The following is a 20,612-nucleotide window of genomic DNA, read 5'->3' as shown; positions in this document are numbered from 1 at the left end:
ACAGTTTGAGAAACACTGACATAGAAGCTTAACATAAAATGGAAAGATCTTTTCTGTATTTTATAATAAAAATAGTTCTTTAAGATTCCATGTTTAAAAAATGGTACAGATAAGATTTTTACATTTTGATGTAAGCAAATTACATGAAATCTGTGTGCAAATAATGAAAAAAAAATAAAGTGGGGATATGAGAGGGTGAGTAGAGCTGTAAACAAAACAAGAATAGCAGAATATTAATATTGATTTTTTTTAAGTTGAGTGACGGGCATAAGGGGCTCATGCTATTCTGTTTACTTTTAATTTGTTTGGAATTTCATATGGTAAAAAGGTCAGTTTTAAGAAGTGCACCAAGCTCTTAGATCCTGTTTTCCCACAAGACTCCTGGTTGTATGAGAGCAGAACATGTGAAGGATGAAGTGTGTCCTTTCATTGGTAAAGTTCTGAACAGAAAGTAGCCAGGCTGGATGGTAGCTGATTCTGCAGTCTTCTGATGATGCTAAGCTGCTCTGAAGTTGGGATTCTCACCTTGACATGATTGTCATTTGGTCTGGATAATTGTTTGCAGTGGGCGACTGTCCTGCGGTATGGCTGAGTATTTAGTGGTATCACTAAACCTTAACCCCTAGGTGCCAGTAGCTCATCTGTATCCCTCCCCAGCAAGTGGCTACCCAGAACATCCTCAGATATTGTTGAGTGTCTGCTGGGAGCCCATGTCACTCTCAGTGGAGAATCTCTGCACTAGAGCTTAAAAATATTACCTCATCTTGCATTTATGCCACTCTTGGCTTTGAACAAAAATACAAAGCTTCAGAGGACCACTTTCTTCCCAAGCCTTAGGGTAAACCTGAAACAGATTAAGCCAAATAATAATACCCAGGGATTGACTAGGAAATACTAGATTCAGGCGTCTGTATGAAATTGGGAATGATGGTTAATGTTTTTCTACCTCAGTTATCTCATCTGTAACATGGGGATGGTGGTAGTAAATGACATAACATGTGTGCATATTTATAAAAGCAGTTAGAGTATTGCCTGTCACATGTTCAATTTGAGTGTTTACTATTATTATCTACCTACCACCCATAGTGCCAGAATTGTGGTTTGGATATCTTGGGGACTAAAGTGATTCTCTGAAGTGCTGCATTAGTATTATAGTTATCAGTACTCCTAAATGTATCTGAGTGTTCTGAGCATGTTTGCTTGTATGTTTAGCCTAAGAGAGCTCCCTGAGTAGTTTCAGAGTTAAGAGAAGGAAGTGTGGTGGTAGTATGCAGTTGCTTTCCAGAGCTCCTCAAAATGGAATGACTCTATAAAATCAAACTATGGTTTCTAAATTAATTTACCTATGAATATGAAAATACAACCACAGGCACATAGGACATGCCGAGCATCTGGCACTGGCCAGACATCATCATTTCTGTGACCTCTTGGAGACACTGATAAGGAGCCTCCAAGATGAGCCTGATGGTTCTTCAGAAAATGCCTCCATCCCAGAGCCAGCTTTTCTGTTTTGGCCATGGGATAGGGTTCATCACTTCTCTTCCCTTTTCAGCATACTTTTGACCTTGCTCATGTGATTTTGGCTAAGGTGGAATCATTATCATGCAAGTTAATCCTGAGAAGACTCTTCCCTCTAGAAAAATCAGACCTTTTTCTTCTTACACTTTGAATTTTCCTTCTAACTTTATGAATACAGTAGCCCCCCTTATCTAAGGTATCATTTTCTATGGTTTCAGTTACCCAACGTCAGCTGTAGTCCAAAAATATTAAATGGAAAATTCCAGAGATGAACAATTCATAAGTTTTAGATTGCATGCCATTCTGAGCAGTGTGATGAAATCTCACACCATCCTGCTGTTTCCTGGCTGAGGAATTGAATCCTCTCTTTGTCCAGGGGACGCATGCTGTGGATGCTCCCCACCTGTGAGTCACTTAGGAGTCATCTCAATGATCAAGTCGATTGTTGCCATATTGCAGTGTCGTGTTCAAATCACTCTTGTTTTATTTTTATTACAGTGGATTTCTATAATTGTTCTATTTGATTATTGTTGTTCATCTCTGTCTTATTTCTAAATTAAACTTTATCATAGGTATGTATATATAGGGAAGAATAAAGTATACATAAGGTTTGGTACTATCTGCAGTTTCAGGGATCCACCAGGGGGTCTTGGAATGTATGCCCCACAGATAAGGTGGTCTACTGTATGTTCAGGAATTTTCCAACTTTAAACCATTCATCATGGCTGTCTCTTTACCCTCTACCCATCTCTAGCCATCTCTCTTATTCTCACTTATTGAAAGAATAGCTGATTCTTTCTGTTTCTGGTTCCTCACCCATTATTCACACATCTACCCACTACTATGTGGCTGATCCTTCCCAAAGACTCCACTGAATCTGGGCTTGATAACATCACAAAAAGCATTTATTTAGCAAATTAATTTTCTCTCCTTCCTTCCTGTTTCCTCTCCCCCTCTCTTTATCCCTCCCTCCTCCTGTTTTTTCTGTTTCTTTATGACTTAAAAAATTTATAGAGGTAGTTTACATACCATTAAATTCACTCTTATTAGTGTATAATTCAGTGCCTTAGTAACTTTGATGGTCGACCATCACCACATCCTGTTTTGGAATGTTTGCATCACACTGGAAGGAACGCTCATGCCCATTTGCAGTTATGCCCCACTCCCAGCCCCAGGACATCTATCTGTTTGAATGTTGTCACTCTCTCGCAGAACTGAACACTCTGCACCCTTAGCTTTCCTAACACAGTCCACATGTGAGTCATACTGGGACTCTCAGAATGTTCCTTTTGTCTTCTTCAGAAGGGAGCTCATCTTCCTCTGCTCACACCCTTAACCATTGGGCTTCTCCAACCTTCTCCCTCAGCCCAGTGCTTTCTGGGCTTTCCCCAAGTCATTTCTCTCATTCTCATGAATCACCTATCTGGCCTAGATTTTCCACTGTTCTGTGTCCCTGTGTTTATCTCTTTCCTTGTCTCCAAGGTAAGCCGACCTTTTTCTCTAAGCATGACATCAGATGCTATCTATTCTAGGATGGCGCTGTGATGTCCCCCATTTTCTAATTGTTGGTTGTACTTCCTGCCTATAACTGTACATGGAAGAAGCACCACTCATGAGATGTAACCCTAAGTCAGCTTTCTAGTTTTTCCTGCCTGTTATGGGAGTTCTTCTCTTAGCTCCTTTCCTGCTGCAGATGAAAACTCAGGTAGCCCCACTCACTCCACTTCTGATAATGCTTAGGTAAGGGATACAATTTCAAGCAAAAAAATTAAAATGTCCTGTCTTATGTAATAGTTAAAAGGTAAAACTTGATTTAAAGGGAAAACTAATCTCCCTCCCTGGTGCTAAGCTGGTGCGGAGGGAAGATCTACAGTTAAAGAAATAATGTTTTAGCTTCTTTTCTCACCTAGCTCACCTACAATGCTTCCCCCTAACTCGGTAATTCCAATTCTGCTAAGTTTTTTGCCCAGAAGAGAAGAAAGGAGACCAGCAAATTCCACTTGATGGATCCTGTTGTAGTGGCTTAGCATCGTGTCACTTTGGACTTGCTAGAAGTGCAGAACTGGCATTTTTTTCCAGTGGTTCTTCCATGGGTTCACTTGAGATTCCAAAACACTGGGGATATTTCCCACTCAGTTCCCTGAATGTAGTACTACATTCTCCCTCTTCCCCACCCCAGCTAGCCACTTCCTTCTTTCTCAGCCCCCACAAGTCCAGAGATACCGTAGGTCCTCTGTGAGGTTTCTTTTCCCCAGAAGGGGGTTCTCCTGCCCAGGATTTATAATAACGACATTCCACAGGCACTTACCCGTGTGTGTCTGGCGCACAGGAAACGTCATGTATTCTGTGCCCCTAACATCTCTGAGAATCCCTTTCCTTCACCAGTTGCAACCCTCTATTTGGCTCCAGCGTGTTCTCATTCTCATTTAGTGGTCTCATTTAGTATCATCCCAAACCACTGCATCCCTCCAAAGGCAGCTCTCTGTGGTTTCCTTGATGAGTAACCTTAAAGTGCAACTTAAAAGGAGTACCTGCCTTCCTCTCTGTGAGGTAGAGTTCTTTCCAAAGACACCCCTTTCTCATATCCTCTACTCAGTCTCTGGACAACTCTGATGTGAGTGAGCCGTGAGAACCAGGCAAATGGTTTTGCAGTATCTCCCTTAAATGTTTGCACTTCTTTCTGGCACCTCCCTTTGGGATGTAATACCTGTTGAGTCTTGGTGGTCCAGGAAACTTCGCATGAGCATCCTGTTACAGACCTCTGTCTTCCAGTCTAGAATCTCTTATTAAAATGTAGTATAATTATATTTATGGTCAGTGTGCTTCTTGAGAGTGTAAGTGCCTTGAAGACATGAATTTATTTTAAAATATACTTTCTCTGTGCTTATACCTGACATGCTGCAGGCACTCAGTGAATTTGAGTTTTTCCCCAAGATCGCTCTCCTTCCATGATTATGAGGTGAGGAACAGAATGGTCTGGGCTAGTGTGCACAGTTAGAACTCAGTGTTGAAACTCTTTCTATTTCAGCCAAAAAGTTCTCTTTAGCACTTTTCATTTCATTTACCTTTTTCTACTCAGTGAATTTGAGTTTTTTCCCAAGATCACTCTCCTTCCATGATTATGAGGTGAGGAACAGAATGGTCTGGACTAGTGTGCAAAGCTAGAACTCAATGTTGAAACTTTATTTCAGCCAAAAAGTTCTCTTTAGCACTTTTCATTTCATTTGCCTTTTTCTACTCAACTCTCACAAAAATATTGTTTACAGATTTTTCACATTTTACCATTTCAGGAATAAATTGATTATTTTTCTTTTAAAAATGTTTCATTTCATAATTTATACCACTGTGAACACTAGTGTAATAAATGATTTTAAGAATTTTTGTGGCAGATTACTGGGACATTATCCTTAGTGGTAACCTCTCAGTAGTTTCGGAAAACCTTCAGAATGAGACTGAGGAACCACTCAAATAAGTAAATTATTTTGATAACTATATAAAAACATTTTAATTCTAAAAGTGAATTTATGGCACCCACATACATGTCAAGCTGAAACAAAATTGATTCTTAGAGTTGCCACTATATTTTCCAGTTGGTAAAGTTTCTAAACACATGACCCAGGCAGCTGAGGTAGTGACTATGCAAACAGAATTTCAGTGCCACCTGTTGAGCTCTGTACTGTTTGAAATATTTTAATGTGGAAGGTACACTACTTTTCTATTGTTAATCCGTTGTAAAAGTTTATAAATGCTTTGGATGATAGATATAGGTACACTGAAAAATATTTAAAATTTTTGAGAGACTGTATAGTGAAAATTTTTATCTTTCTATTCTCTATTCCTGACCCCACAGTTTTCCTCCCGAGAGTTAACTGCTTTTAACAGGTCTCATCTATCATACAAGAACTATTTTGTATAGTTATAAATATATATGCTGTATATATATGTACTATATACATCAAATATGGAGACAAAAAATACCCATAATTCTTTTGCACACAGTGTTTTGCACCTTCTGTTTGTGGTTTACTGTGTCTTTGAAGTATTTTCATTTAATCCCAAAGAGAGTTGCTGCATTCTTCTACATTCGTGCCTATTATAGGGGTGGTGCATTACTGCAATGCATATGCTTGAAATCAAGCAGTGGAATTTTTATGTTAATAGTCAAGTCCTTTCCCTTTACGGAAGAAGTAACTGAAATTAAACTTTCAATTGCCAGTTATATTAATACAGACCTTTGAAAATACATAAAATATCAGGTTATACTTTATGGCTCTCTAATGATCTGATTACTTAAGCATTCCATTTGGTATCTATTGTGTGGGGAAAATATGTTGTAAGTACACAGTTTCTATCTTTATTCCTCTTTGACAGATTTGTTCACCCACCTGTGTCTCTATTTCTTTATCTGAAAAATGGGGGGTGATAACAGAAAGATCCCCGTGAGTGGTTGTCAGGATTATAGTGGGTTAATATATAGGAAGCACTTACAGCCATTATGTGCCTCGCACATAATGGGCACTCCATAAAAGTTAGTATTATTACATTACTATTTAGTTTCCTTCCTGCTATTGCAAAATTGTCTTTGCAGAAAAACATTAATATTATATTATATTATTAAGCTATTTTTAAATCCTACGTAAATATATGGTGGCAAGGAATGTTGTTATGTAGACTTAGGAAAGGTACATTCTTCATTACCGTACAAGGAAGTCTGGAATAATTTCCCATTGAATCAAAGGGAAGGAGAATCTACATAACCCTTTGTAATTATTTAAATTTGTCTTTATTCATTTTGTTTCATGTTTAACTTGGAAGATGTCTTGGAAAAGAATAGATCATAGAAGTTGCTTATCATTTAGTTTTCCTTTCATCATTAAATGTGGTAAGACCCTAAAGTCTTAAGTTCCTTTTACGTGTAAAGGTTATTTTTAGGGAAAATAATGGCACTTAAAAATGTTCCAAAAAAGCACCTTAGATTTGGCTACCTTGGAAAAGCATTAGACAGTGCTGTTCTCCTTCAGGGATGAAGACTTGCTTTCAAAATCCTGCAGCACTGTTGAAACTCAGACTTGCTCTTAAACAAAAGGCTTGTCTTGAAACATGCTACAAGTGACATTATTGCATGTCAAGTACGAATACTCATCCATAATTGCGGAGAGGCTTGTAAAGCAGTGTGACCTGGAATTGGCCAAGTTAATTTGAGGTTTAAAGCAAAGCAAGAACGCTGAAGCAAACCCTTTGTAAAGTATACTTAAAAAGTGTTGACATGTTATCTAACATTTTGAAGCATGTCGGTTGGCATGATTAGGTAACTGTGTCTTGTCCCTTTAGCTTGCACTTGGTTGAAACTAGTGGAACCAGTTGAAAAACAGCTTTGTAATTTTTTTCTGGCATAGCATCAGTGATGTTGGTCTTGCCAGAGATCTTCTCTTTGAGTTGAGGACAAATTGAAAGAAGCTCTGAAACCAACACACAGCATCTCAGAATGTTCTGGCAATATTTTTATATTGCCGCCCCATCTACTGCAATATACGTACAACAAGAGCTCTGATTCTGTTTGCTACTACTTATGTCCAGTGATTGCTAGAAGACCAGAAGCAAAAATTAACAGAATGTCAGAGATGACATGCCTCACCATATAAAAAACAATGTCATAATTTAAACTTATTTGTCAAGTTTTTCAACAGTAACCTCAGGAATATTTGTTTCTTTGAACAGGATTTTCCTTTTCTTCAATTTGTATAGTTTAGATTTATTTCCATTTTCATAAAATTTTCATTAATTTATGCATGAAAAATAAGCAAGAAATAAATATTCGAATATACTCACATGAACACACATATCTATATAGGTATACACATGTATACATATGATTCCTATGTAAAAAATTATTTTTCAGTGTAATAAAGCATGGAGTACACACAAGTTAGCTTATATCTGTCGATGTGCATTTGGACTACAGAGATAGATGCGTTCGTAGATTTGGCTGATTCTAAAAAGGGACCTTAACCTATGAAAGGTTACAAATCACTATTTTTTGAAGGTTATTTTCTAGTAGGAGAGAGAAGCCATGATCTAAATAATGCAATAGAAGGTGTTGGAAGTGTTGAGGGTCAAGGGAGAGAATATAAAGTGCTGTAGGTGTTCACGGGAGCACGGGATGACTTCCAGCCGGCATTCACCCTATTTGTCCATTGTTCTGTGGTCAACACAGAACTGTGGGTATGGAAGGTAACATCAAACTGGGCACATGCTATCCTTCCCTCTTTGCTGCTGAACACTTGTGAAGTGCAGGAAAGATGGGTGAGCTGTTTAAGAATTTTGGATTTGGAGCCCAGAGTTCATGTAACATTTATCACCTATCTGGCCAGTTTTCAGCAGGAGGGAGGCAGGGTCAGCATGCAGAATGGATGAACTACATCTCTGGAAGATGTGAAGATTATGGATGAGTGAATGAGTGAGTGACTATGAATGGACAAATCAGTTATGTGATGCATGATTTCTGATCTGACAGGATACACAGTCTCAACAAGCCATTATACTCATTAACTAGTTGACTACCATGCTAGTGTGGTTGCATACCATGAGAGTGAGTTAATGTAAGTTCTAGAAGATTCACAGTACAACACCCATAGGTATCAAACTTTTATCTACTAATAATTGAATATTTTACTATAATAAATGTCTTTAGCCTGCTCAAGTTTTTTTTTTTGGTGAAGATTAGGAATAATATATATTCATAAAATTTGTTTCTGAAGTATCGAAATTGAAGATGACTTTTTGTAGATGCAAGAGAGGGTGGTGTAGTAAGCAATCCTTATGGTTAAAATTGCTGTAGGGTTTTTCTCTTTGAGAAAGAAAATGCTTGTTAGGTATATGTTATCTGAAAGAAATGCTGCCAAATCATTCTCACACCTAAACTTTCTCCACATAAAGAAATGTAACTCTCAGGATTTGCCAAGATGATATTCAAGGTTGTCGGTAAACATTAAAAATAATAAATACGTATCAATATTTCATGATATCTGCAGTCTTAGTAGCAGTTTTGTAAAGTATATGACAAGCCACAAATGGTTTCTTCCTTCTTTTAGAGCAACCAGGCACAACTATTTAGAGCATTTTTGGTTTTGAGTCCAAGGTCTAGCATTTTTTAGCTCAGCTGACATTAAGAATAGATAGTACAGTTGTCAATTTGCACTAAATTTGGGGGCTATTTAAAGATTGCCATGAGAACGTGTTGTGAATATATTAAGCTTTAGCCCTTAAATGCAAATGTCTATTAGCGGGGAAAATTCTAAAGGGTATCTATTTTTTCTTTGGCTTAAAACATTCCTGTGAATAGTAGAATATTCTTATTGTAGCAGATGACATTTTGATTTGTATTTGTCTTGCTTCAGTAGCTTCCTTTGTATTTATTTTAGCTTTGTGATTTCAGAAGTGGGGAGAGCTTTAATATGTCCCCTCTCTCCATGACGATACATGGTGATGCTGAGAAGTCAGATTGTGATTGTATTAATTACCTTCATTATTTATAAAGCCAATGTCCTACTTTAACATTGATTAAAAATAAGCAATATAATTTTAAAAAATCTTCCTGAATGACATTTCTTTTTATCTTCAAACCTTATACAGTGTATGCATGTGTGTACATATAAATGAATATTATATGAGTATTAACCTATCTTTTCTCTTAAATCAAATTCTTTTTCTATTGTTTTCTAGTTTCTAATTTCTACGAATTTGTGGGTGAGAGTAAAATTGGTATGTTGCAAAATGTGTTCTCTTTTCGTCTTGTTAAGCCAGACACAGATTATAATATTTCTAATTTGAATGTTTATTTCAAATATGATTATTTCACCTCCCTGATTAAACTTGCAGTTAACCTTTCAAGGGTTTTATTCTGCGACTGATACCCTTAGCCAGACATACAAGATTGACCCCCATACATCTGCAGTCTCATTTCATACCACGCTGAGCTTTGCCACATGTATTTCATCTCTTTAGTCTTCTTTCTGTTTGTGCAAGCCGAGAGCAAAAACATACCATGAGCACCTAAGCCACAAGGCCTTTGCATATTCTATTTCCTGTGCCCAGAGGTGATTGTTAAAATATTTAACCAGCAGTAGGGCATGCATACTGATCAATCCAAAGTGATATGGGCTGGAGCAGGATTCTGGAGGCCCTCTGCTGAGCCTTTTGGTTGGCTCCAGGGAGGTGTGGTGGGGTCCTGGGACAGCATGGAGATAAGTGGTAGTTGATGGGGGAGTAGTGTCCAGACATTAGCTACTCACAAGCCTATCTGCCACCTCATAAATCCGTACCAAGTACTTGTCTACACTAGGAATATTTCTTCCTTCCCTCACTCTGCAGCACATACACACACCTCATTATGTCATCTCTTCTTTTCTGCCTCTGTACCCCAGTTCCTCAGAGAAGTTTTCCCTAACCTTCCTGATGAGGACTGTTCTCATTTAGGCTTTCATAGAAACGTCTACCCCTCCACTATACCTTTCACGTGGGCAATTTATAAATACCCCATACTCATTTAAACAAGGTGTCACTCTCCATAGTTGATAAACTCCATGAGTACGGGGATTATCAGTCTCCTGACAATCCCATCACCACCTCTACCTCCCTCTAGAATTGTAATCCCAGCACTGAAGAGGTACTCAATAAATTTTTATTGAATGAATGAGTTTTCAAAAATAATTTAGAGCTTCTTGGAACACATTTATATGTTTTAAATATAACCAATGTACATGTTATCTTGGGAATGGATTGTTGGGAAGTAACGTTTTTTGAAAACAGTCACCTTCTTTATGCCCTCTCATACACTTTCCTGAAACAATTTTCAAATGGTGGCCAGATCCCATGCTGTGACTTATCCTTTGGTTCCAGTAGAAATGCTTTTCACTCACTTGATGTCCAGTGCAAAGATTTAATCTCCTGAGTGACTCATTCATTGTTCTTAAAGCTCAGCAAGAAACATTGCTTGAAAGCCTCCTGTGAAAGGGTATTTGGAACATTGGAGCAACCAGTGATGGGTAGACTGTTGTTCTACCTGCAGAGATTTATCAATCAATCTAGTAATTTACTCCTTATCTTATTTATAAGAGTTTATAGTATTCTCTTTTCCCATTACAATATTAGGACGCAGACCATGTATTTTTTTCCAAATGACATAGGGCAGAGCATCATATATTTATTTGAATAGTTTTTGATATTAAAGATGAGGATGATAATGGCAAGGTTACTGCACAATTGTTTGCTAGTTTCCCCTTCCTTTCTTGAAATTCCCAACTACCTATTCTTTTTAAGTCTGTTATTCTGTTATTGCCGAATTCTTTGTAAGTTAGGTTTCGTGTGTATACTGGATAGCTATAACTTCTTTGAAGAAGGAAGTACCAGTTCAATCAATGTACTCCTCAAGCCTTTGCAGTGGTCGAGTCTTACCCATTGTCCCTAGACTTCAGTACGTGTTACTATCATTTCCTAGCTTCTCGTGACTCTTAGACATATATATGTATCAGATTAATGTATCTCATGTTTCACATGCCTTTTATGACTAGTTAGCTTTGTATTTTATTTGATAATTTAAAAAATATTATTGGTTTTCCATTCTTATCTGTCTATCTATATGTGTATGCATGTTTGTGTGTGTTTCATCTTTCTCCTGATTTTTGGACCACGGTTTCCTCAAATGCATGATTAGAAGAAAAACTATGGCTGTCAGTTATAAATTAAATGTAATATAGAATGATTTCAGTTATCATTTAAATTAGTAATTGAAAATAATTGTGGACACAGGATATGTCATTGATTGAGCAGAAGAAGGAAGGAAGGAAGGCAAGATACCTGAGACCCTTTGGTCCAAGCAGGGAAAATCAGCCACTGGAAAGGCTTGAGCAGTATAATGATTGATTGAGGTAGAATGTGTGTCTCTCCCTCGTATATTTAAATTATTCAGTAATTTTGGCCATCAATCACCGGGAACCTGATGCTGTTAAAAATAACTTCAAAAAGCCTGTTTTCTATGCACAGTGTAGCAGACACTACGTGTGCCCTACTCATCCTCTTGCCTTCATCACTCCAGTGCACACACCACTTTTAATAGCTAGCATATGCATTTCTTTCCTTTTTTTTTTTTCTTTTTCAACCTCTGGAGTTACTTACTGCCCTAGTAGGAGGTTGCAAGTACTGGGTAATTACTACTATTATGGGAATTGGTGTAAATACTCCAGCTGCCTTGCCCCTTTGCAAGAATAACTCAGGGATGACTCTTGGATGACTCTTAGGCATGAGTTCTATAGGAACTGGACTTCCAGTCACCCATGGTGTTAGAAGGCTTTATATTTCACCCTTTCTAGGTTGCCTTCCTTTTCCTATCCTGCTTCCCCATCCTGTTTTTGTCCTTCACTTCCCAAGTAAATTACTTGCAGTTGAATTCATTTTGTCTTATTTGTGTTGTGGAACCCAAACTGAGACATGCCGTTTGCAGCAGTGGGGATATCGAGTGAAGGTTAAAGGTCAATGGTACTATTGTAAGTTGTTAACCTGCAATTCTTAGAACAGTAGTTCTCAATTGTATTTTCACTTGTTTCAGATTCCAGTGGACCTGGAGAGAGTGATGCCTAGGCATTCTAGCCGCAATTCCATCTCTTACATCCTACCCAAGAATATATATTAGATTGCAGGCACCTAAGAACGTTATCAGAGGAATGATGACTTAACATATTATTTTAAGTACATATTTTTCAAGTTGTCATATTTTTATTATTTGAATTCTTATTATTTGGGATGTACATAATATCTGATTGCATATGCCACATGTCAGGAACCCATTGTTGGGAACCACTGTCTACAGGAGGCTGAGTTCTCTCTTTGGGTCAGTGACAACTAAAACAGCTCAATCAGTAGCAGCTGCTGAATCAGAGAGTTGTACCCGTTCCTTACTAAAGTAGCAAACTTTAAAATCATTAATTCCCTGTGTGGTACCAACTGAATTTTAGGAGTCCAGAGATTTAGGTCTGTGTATTGTGCATACTTGATCATTAACCATGCAGCTTAACTAGTTTTAAGTGGCCACTCAAAATGACACAAGACTTTCACATAATTATTTCCTCTCAACCAACATATTCAAGTTTATGAAAATTAAAGCAAAAAAGAAAATGGTTTCATTTGCGAGGTTCTCAGACTGAACATTTTCTACCATTAGCATTTTAAAATCTGTTTTACACAGCATATATAATTAGGAGCTTTCTGCAGTTTTCTAAAAAAAATAGGTCTAAGATGGACATTGATAATGCTATCTATAATTTGCATGCTTTATTAGGAATTCAGAAACTACAAAAATTAGTGCTTCAAGATACCTGCTTATTTGACTCTGTTAGTTTTGGCAGAATGCTATCATTAGAGAAAATGGAAAAAGTTAGAATTTTAGGTTAATGTTTTCTTTCTTGAAATTATCTAGCAAAAGTTTTAATAATTAATATATTAAAATTTAATATTTTAGTATTGGTAAGCATTTCAACTTCTATAAGAGCGTTTCCATCTACCTATGAGTTACATGTTTTTTAAGTATCTACCTTTCAAGCGTCCTCTGTTTTGTATCAAAACAGATTTGTTTTATCTGAGGGTTTTCAGTGTCTACAAATGATAAACAGTTTTTACAAAAAGAAGAAAATCTCTTTTTTAAAGCAGCTTTTTTTTTTTTTAACGAACTTCTTTGTACATATATTTTACAGATTAAAGGATTTACCTGAAGACAAAGCATTCTATTCATCAGAGACTGGACAAGAGTTACTCTTGCATTTGGCAATTAAAGATGATGTTTCCATGGAAACAGTTGATCCTGCTTTCATTCATTGGCTGCTTAGGAGGTAAAAAAAAATCCTGTATTTTCTAAGTTGAGGTTAGAAGTATACTCGAGTCATATGCTTATCTAATTTTTAGATGTTGAAATAAAACTCCACCAATAGCAAAGAAAAACAAATGTTTTTTCCCCCAGAAGGAAAATTTAAATTCTCTAATCTGATAATTGGGTTCTTATTCCTTCCCTTATTTTTGTAAGCCATTTTTATTTCCATAGCAAATATAATGACGTCTGATATTACAGATATACTGTAATATTATGCTTTGGTATTATGAATATAAGATCAAATTTGAGCATGTTAATTTGTGACTTTTTTTTTTCCCAAAGGAACTTAAAGAGGTGAGATCTCAGATATAAAGGAGCATATAAATTTAAAAAGTGCTGGTATTTTCATGTTTTACTTTTAGCAAATAACTTATCTAAAGGACCAAAACTGAATATAGATACAATTTTCTTTTTTAATTTTGGAAAATTTGAAATTTAGAATAAAGTAGAAAGAAAAAATGAAAAAAATTATCATCTTTGACACATACAAAAGCAACTATTACAAATCATTTGTTGTATTTTCTTTTGTTAATTTTATTTTATTTTCTGGAGAAATAAGTAAGTGAAGAGTTTTTTTTTTTAAATGTATATATAACTAACTTTTTGTTTATTTTATTTTGTTTTCCCCCTTTTTATGATATTCTCAAGCACCAAAAAAGCTGAAACAATAATACAATGAATGAATACATCTGTAGGTATCATTGAGATGTAGCTATTGTACCATTTTACTGTATTTCTTCTGTAAATATGTGTATGAATGTGTGCTTTTTCCTTTTTTTCAATCTGTCTACTTATTTTGGCTAACCCATTTGAAAGTAAGTTATAAAAATCATCACTCCTAAAATTCAATACTCATCTCCTTAGAAGACCGCTTTTCTACATAAACATAATTTCTTCGTGATACCCGAGGAACCTAAGAAAAAAGTAACTTGAGACTTTTCTAAAAGAAGAAAATGAGTGCAGAATGAGGGCAAACACATGTAATTTAAAGACATGAATAGATTGGAGTAGACTTTTGGGCTCTTATGTCAAAGTTCAAACATGCTTCAAATATTTACATGATAATATATAGCAAAAATCCATAATCAATAATAGTTACAGATTAAAATCTTTAACTTTTAAAAGAAAGATGTGTTTTATAGTTTTTACACATTTTTACTGTGATGCCTCAATTTTGTTCCTAAAACATTTTCATTGACTGCTACTCATCAAGTACTGAGGACAAAAATAATAGTTGTTTAAAAATTTCTGACTTTCAAATGGGCTTTGGAAAAAGTTCAATATAGTAAAACATTTTATTTTTGGAGTCTTTTCTTCATTTATAAAGTTTCAAATATAATCTCTGTTTTAGGAAAAGGAGCAAAAGTCACAGAAAATATACTGCAGCAGTATTACTGTTTATGATATTAAATTTTGTAAAAGCAATGTTGAAATTTTCCAAATAGTTGAGGAGACATTCACAGAAAGACATACTCAGAAAGAGGAAGACATACTTAGAAAGTAGAAAGGCAGCAAAATAAAATGAGATCAGCTTTTAAAAGGTTTCACATTTTTAGTTGTAATTTTACATTATGTGCAATTTGTATTGTGTTTCAGCATTTTTGAGAAATGTTTTACATATTTATGAATAAATATATAGAAAAAGCAGTGTCCACTTTAGTAAGATGTGAAGACATCATAAAGAATTTAAAGGTCAACTTATTCTCTAGATATGGTGGTAAAACGTTTTATAAGGATTTGTAAGGGAGAATTGGATTAATTTACATGTGACAAATTATATGTAATTGTATATATTTGCACATGTATGTACATATGTTTCCGTGTGTGTAATTATACATGTAAATATATGTAATGTATGGACCCCTGAACTTTGTATTTGCCTCTTTAGGGAATTAGAAAGGCAATGGAGGCCTATGTCCATATAAATATACACTGAAGCCTATTATAATTGAGACTACGGATCATACTATATGAGATAATTTAGATTACCTTCATGAAATCATTTTTAAAAAATTATCAATACTATAATGAAGGATAAAATACGTGGTCACCAAACAGGAACATTGGCTTACTTTAGTATTGTAGATTTAGTCATGGACAACACATGCCCACAAAATTCATATATTCGGGCTGCTTGTTTTCACAGTGATAGTTGCAATGTATGCAAACACAGCCCAAGACTGCTGACACACATCTTCAAATGCTTTCAATCATAGCATTCATCCGTTCTATGTCACGCAAATGTGAATGAATTTCTGTACTAGTCTTCCCTTAATAGTGATTAAGGAATGCTTTGAAAGCAAAATAAACTTCTCAAGTTCTTCCTGAAATGATTGAGGAGTATTTTTCATTTGGTGGTTTTAATAACACCACTCTTATAATCACTGAGAAAATGATCAGGAATGCCTCTGGACTGCAGTTAATCTCAAAGCAGATTTGGAACTTTGTGAGTTTGTGGCGTTGGATGTGGCACTTCGAATAAGCAATTGTCATAAACTCAAATGGCTGTCATTTCTTCTGTAGTGTTTGTACACAGTGTAATATGATTTGATAGCATTGATACTGGTGGAATGGAGATGTCACTGATCCCTGCATGTAAATCTTGACATCCTCCATGTTTTTACAGATAAACTTATTTCACATCATCCCCTCTATTGCAGCAGACTAAATCTTGAATTGCTTGTCATTTATACCATTTAAATCTTGACAGTTTATCAGAGTGCGCATGTGAGAATCAGTAAAAGATGCAAACATTGTTGGTGTATTTTGTTCTTATAACCTTGATCATTGGTAACTCCACATATTGGATATTTTGTAAGCTTCATGGTGACTAACAAGGCATGTAGGGAACTTAAAAAATATATTGCAAGTGCTGTTAGAGTTCAACAAACATTTAAGGTTAAATACAACCCACAATTTTATTTAGTCCTTAAAATAGCAGTCTCAAAAGTATTTGTTGATTAGTTAACTGACTCCTGCAAATAAAGTGCTCACTCAAATGAATTTAATTGACTGTTGCCTAAGTGTTAAGCTGTCCTAAAGTACTCACCACATAAAAGTGTTTTTAAAAACCCCTGAGTAGGAAGTCTGTTGAAAGCAAAAGAACGGAAGTTGATATGTTCACAAGGGGTGGGTATCATTGCGGGAGATCAAGATAGGGAGGTGTTTGCCTAGTGACAGCAACTGAGGAGAAGGTTGAAGGATGAAGTATGGAGAATTAAATGAAAGGGGCAGGCTGGAACCCAGGGTGAAGTGGGAGAGCTTACAAAGGATTGAACAGAGATGTGGAAGGATCTCTAGTGCAGCAGGATATCATGGAAATTGAGGAAGCAGTTCAGGAAAAGGGAGAGGTAGAAGAAGAGAATATCGGAGGAAAAGCCACTGAGACTTGTGAGTAGGAAGCCTTGGATTACTGGAATGTAGGGCTTTAAGAGGGGAAGAAAATACATTGAGGTCCATAATACTTTGATAAAACTGAATTATACTTACTTACATGTACATATGTATATAGTTGACCCTAGCACAATATGGGTGTTAGTGTTACTGAACGGACAGTTCAGTAAATGAACCGTCTGCTTTCCTGGTGCAATAAAGCCAAACATCCACATCAAGCCTTTGCAGTGGGAGAAAGGAGAGTGTTTATTTGCAGACAGCCAAGCGAGGAGAATTGGGCAGCTCACACTGAAGACCTGACCTCCTCAGTGGCTTATAAGCAAGAGTTTGTAAAGGTAGTGATAAATTTCAGAAAAGCAGAAGTTAAAGGCCGGATTGTAAGTCAGCACATGCGGGTTATACATTGGTTCGGCCTAAAAAGGTGGGTATCTTGAAGCAAGAGGAGAGGGAGGTTACAGGTCCCTCTCCTAGATGGATTCTGGCTCTCTGATTTTAGTTTGGTTAAGAAAGTGAAGCTTTGTCTAAAAACTTGGAGTCAGCAGAAAGGACTGTTAAGGTCTGGCCTATGGGCATGACTTCCTCTGGGGCCCTCAGGACGAAATTTAGAACCAGGAACTGTGGTCAGGGTTCAGTCCTCATTTCCCCCTTATCTGAGGTCTATAGGCCAGAGGTTCCATTTGGTAAAGGTCCCTCTTACTGAAAAACAGCTCAGGGACATATATTAAGATGTTGTCTTTGGTTTCTAGAGGAGCCAGATATCTTGTGACTCCAACTTCCTTGGATATTGTTTTAAGCTATTACTATGTTCTTACTTACCATGTTGCTCATTTACTTATCAGGGCTAGCTCAGCACCTGGAATTTCCCTTGAAAAAACTCAAGATTTTTCTTTACTTCTATGTTTGGGAAAGCCTGGCAGGCCCCTAAGAAGGATCTCTGCCCCATCTCAATAGGTGTGTTGACTGTCCCCTCAAGTATGAAAATCTGCATATAACTTTTAACTCCCCCAAAACTTAACTGTTATTCTTACAGCCTACTGTTGACCAGAAGTCTTACCAATAAAATAGTCAATTAACACATATTTGGTATGTTTTATGTATTATATTCTGTATTCTTACCGTAAAGTAAGCTAGAAAAAAGACAATGTTATTAAGAAAATTATAAAGAAGAGAAAATGTAGTTACTATTCATTAAGTGGAAGTGGATCATCCTAAAGGTCTTCATCCTCATCATCTTCACATTGAGTAGACTGGGGAGGAAGAAGAAGGGGGGATTGCTCTTGCTGTCTCAAGGGTGGCAGAGGCAAAAGAAAATCCATGCAAATGTGGACTTGTGCAATTCAAAGCTGTGTAGTTCAGAAGTCAACTGTATTTACATGCATAACTCTGTACATTCCAGGCCTGCCCATGTTGTAGATGACAGAGTGGGTTCTAGAGCATTTCAGCTACTTGTTCAAAGTCACATAGCTTGTTATTGACTCAGTAGGGCTTTTTCTAGGCGGCCTGAATTTTCATCTAGGGGGTTTTCAGCTGCACTAAGCCTTTCATCAGTGTGGTGTGTTGTACATTCTTGTGTAGAAAAGAACCAAGTGGTTTCTCCTTGGTGGTGGGTAAGGGAGACTGTTGATACTTATCAGCGATTGGGAGACAGATGTGCATGTGCACAAAGACCTGGGTGTGCACTGAGAGGAGTTGAGGAGAGTTGTCTTTTGAAAATATCTCTGAAGATTTTCAATTAATAAGTGTTCTCAAGGTGAAAAGCCTTAAGTGAATGGTCAAACGCTGAACTTCCCAGGAAGGTTGGGTTGCTGAAAGGAAAATGAATTCTTCCAGATAGAGCTGCTTCTAAGTAAAAAAAAAAACTTGAGGGTTCATTGAGATCAACTGGCTAGGAATTTCCTTGACATGCCAACTGGCTTAGTGAATCAGAATTTCATTCACAGTGTAGATATTTGATATGTTCAAGCCCTGGCTGCTATGTTCACTTACCTTCTTTTTCCGTCTTGAAGACTGTACACTGCTCTTTTGGAATGAATAGTGAACACATACTAATGGTTTCTTGCATCAAATAATTCTTGCTGATTTATTTCACCCACTACTGAGTGTTTGGGAGATTGGGTCCTTAAACAGGACGTGCTTTTCCTTTATAGTATGTGTATGCTATCTTGCCAGTAATGGTATGAGTGTGATGGTGTGAAAATGCTCACCAGTGTGGAAAGAGGCCTTTTCCTCATGATTATCAGTTGCCAGTCATTGTCTTGAAGCTTGTATACAAGTAATGGCCACTATCACTTGACCATCTTCAGAGGTGGGCCCTGTGTGAGGTATTTTACATACGTTTTTCTGTAATTCTCATTTCAACTGTGCAGTGTCTATCTCCCACATACTTTCTATGTTCTGTTTCCTCTGAGTTTTAAAACTTTTCTTTTTGCTTGATATAACATTCAGACTCTATGGAGAGAAAAATCCTGTGGGGTATCCCTTGAGGGTCCCTTCCTCTATTAACTAGAGCACTTTTCCAGTGTTTATTCTTTTCAGACTTCCCACTTACCCAACTCGCTCCCTACATCCAGAAATTCAAAGCTTGAACATAAGAAAATATTCATTTCTAAGGACCATTTCTGCATTCTGTATTACTTTCGAGGCAAAATTCTAACTCAAAAAATGGTTGCATATTTTAATTTGAGAGCTGGCAGAGCTCCCTGCTCTTGTTTTGTTAGTGAGGCCTAAGTTGCTGTGTGTCTTCTCTTTCCCACAGATAGGTTTGTAAATACAATTTATTTTCACTTCTCTGCATTTTGCTTCCTTTGAATATCAACCAATACTAAGTTTGAGACAATGCGTAGTGACAGAACTCTGTGGTTACAAATCTAACACTGGATACTATTTTAAATAGAGATATTTTAAATTTAAAATTATTTTGCAAGAATGATACACAGTAGAGAAAAATCAAGTTACACATGCATCCTTACATATATAAGTATCTGGTTGTGTAATTGGATGAAACTATGGGAGAAGATAGAGTCATTTTATCTTTTGTGGTATTATTCTTATCATTTTAAAGCGTCACGTTAATGAACAACTTTTAGAACTTATTTGCCAACTGTGGTAAGAAAAAGTATAGCCCAGATACCTTCCTAAGGTGGCTGATTGTGTAATGGTTGCCAGTTTTTTCATTTGGCCTAAGACCAACTAATAATGGCTACAAAAACATGATATTAATTTCTTTGAAGAGTGTACAGTGAAATGGCAAATGACTTCTAGAAATGGAGAGATTGTTAGAATTTATTTCTGTATCAGTAGATAAATATACAAATGAAGATTATTCAACATCCTTTTTATTGATTCCTTTGTCTGTCAAATTGTTGACAATTATTGGAGGGTATTATCACTGCCATTGTGTTACAAATTTTGTTGTCCAGTTTTGTATCATTGTGATCCCACTATGCACATGTGATTTCATGTTAGACGGTTAAGGCTGAAATATTGGTGAATATGATATCTTTCCTCAATGTTCTATTAGTTTTAAAAAAATAACACTTTATTAAATATTAAACACTGATTTTTGGTTATCCTACATTGTTGATATTTATCACTTGAAAAGAAGGAAAACAATAAACCTGATGTTGACCAAAAAAAAAAAGTCAAAAAAATTCTGTACCCCTAGCTGGCCATTAGACTTCCCAATGTGTTTCCTACTTCTGCCTGGCAACTAAGGAAGTAAGCTCTTATCTTGACATTTGCCTTATTACTTTCTCTTTCTACCATCTGGGTTTACTTTATTTAT

At 36.4% G+C, this 20,612-nt stretch overlaps 1 protein-coding gene across 2 annotated transcripts in view; it reads left to right on the top strand.

The window, feature by feature from the left end:
- CNTN3 (contactin 3) overlaps positions 1–20,612 on the top strand; it is a 348,715-nt gene that overhangs the window by 78,029 nt on the left and 250,074 nt on the right. For both annotated transcript variants that reach the window (XM_032149509.1, XM_058437166.1), the window contains exon 2: positions 13,263–13,397. In XM_032149509.1, coding sequence (XP_032005400.1) covers positions 13,343–13,397 — 55 coding nt within the window. In that variant the 5' untranslated portion in view covers positions 13,263–13,342. The remainder of the gene's footprint in view (positions 1–13,262; positions 13,398–20,612) is intronic.

This window comes from Hylobates moloch, unplaced genomic scaffold (assembly GCF_009828535.3).
Source record: "Hylobates moloch isolate HMO894 unplaced genomic scaffold, HMol_V3 SCAFFOLD_4, whole genome shotgun sequence".
Lineage (NCBI taxonomy): Eukaryota > Metazoa > Chordata > Mammalia > Primates > Hylobatidae > Hylobates > Hylobates moloch.
The sequence above is the reverse complement of the archived record's forward strand: the minus strand, read 5'-3'. Positions and strand labels throughout refer to the sequence as shown.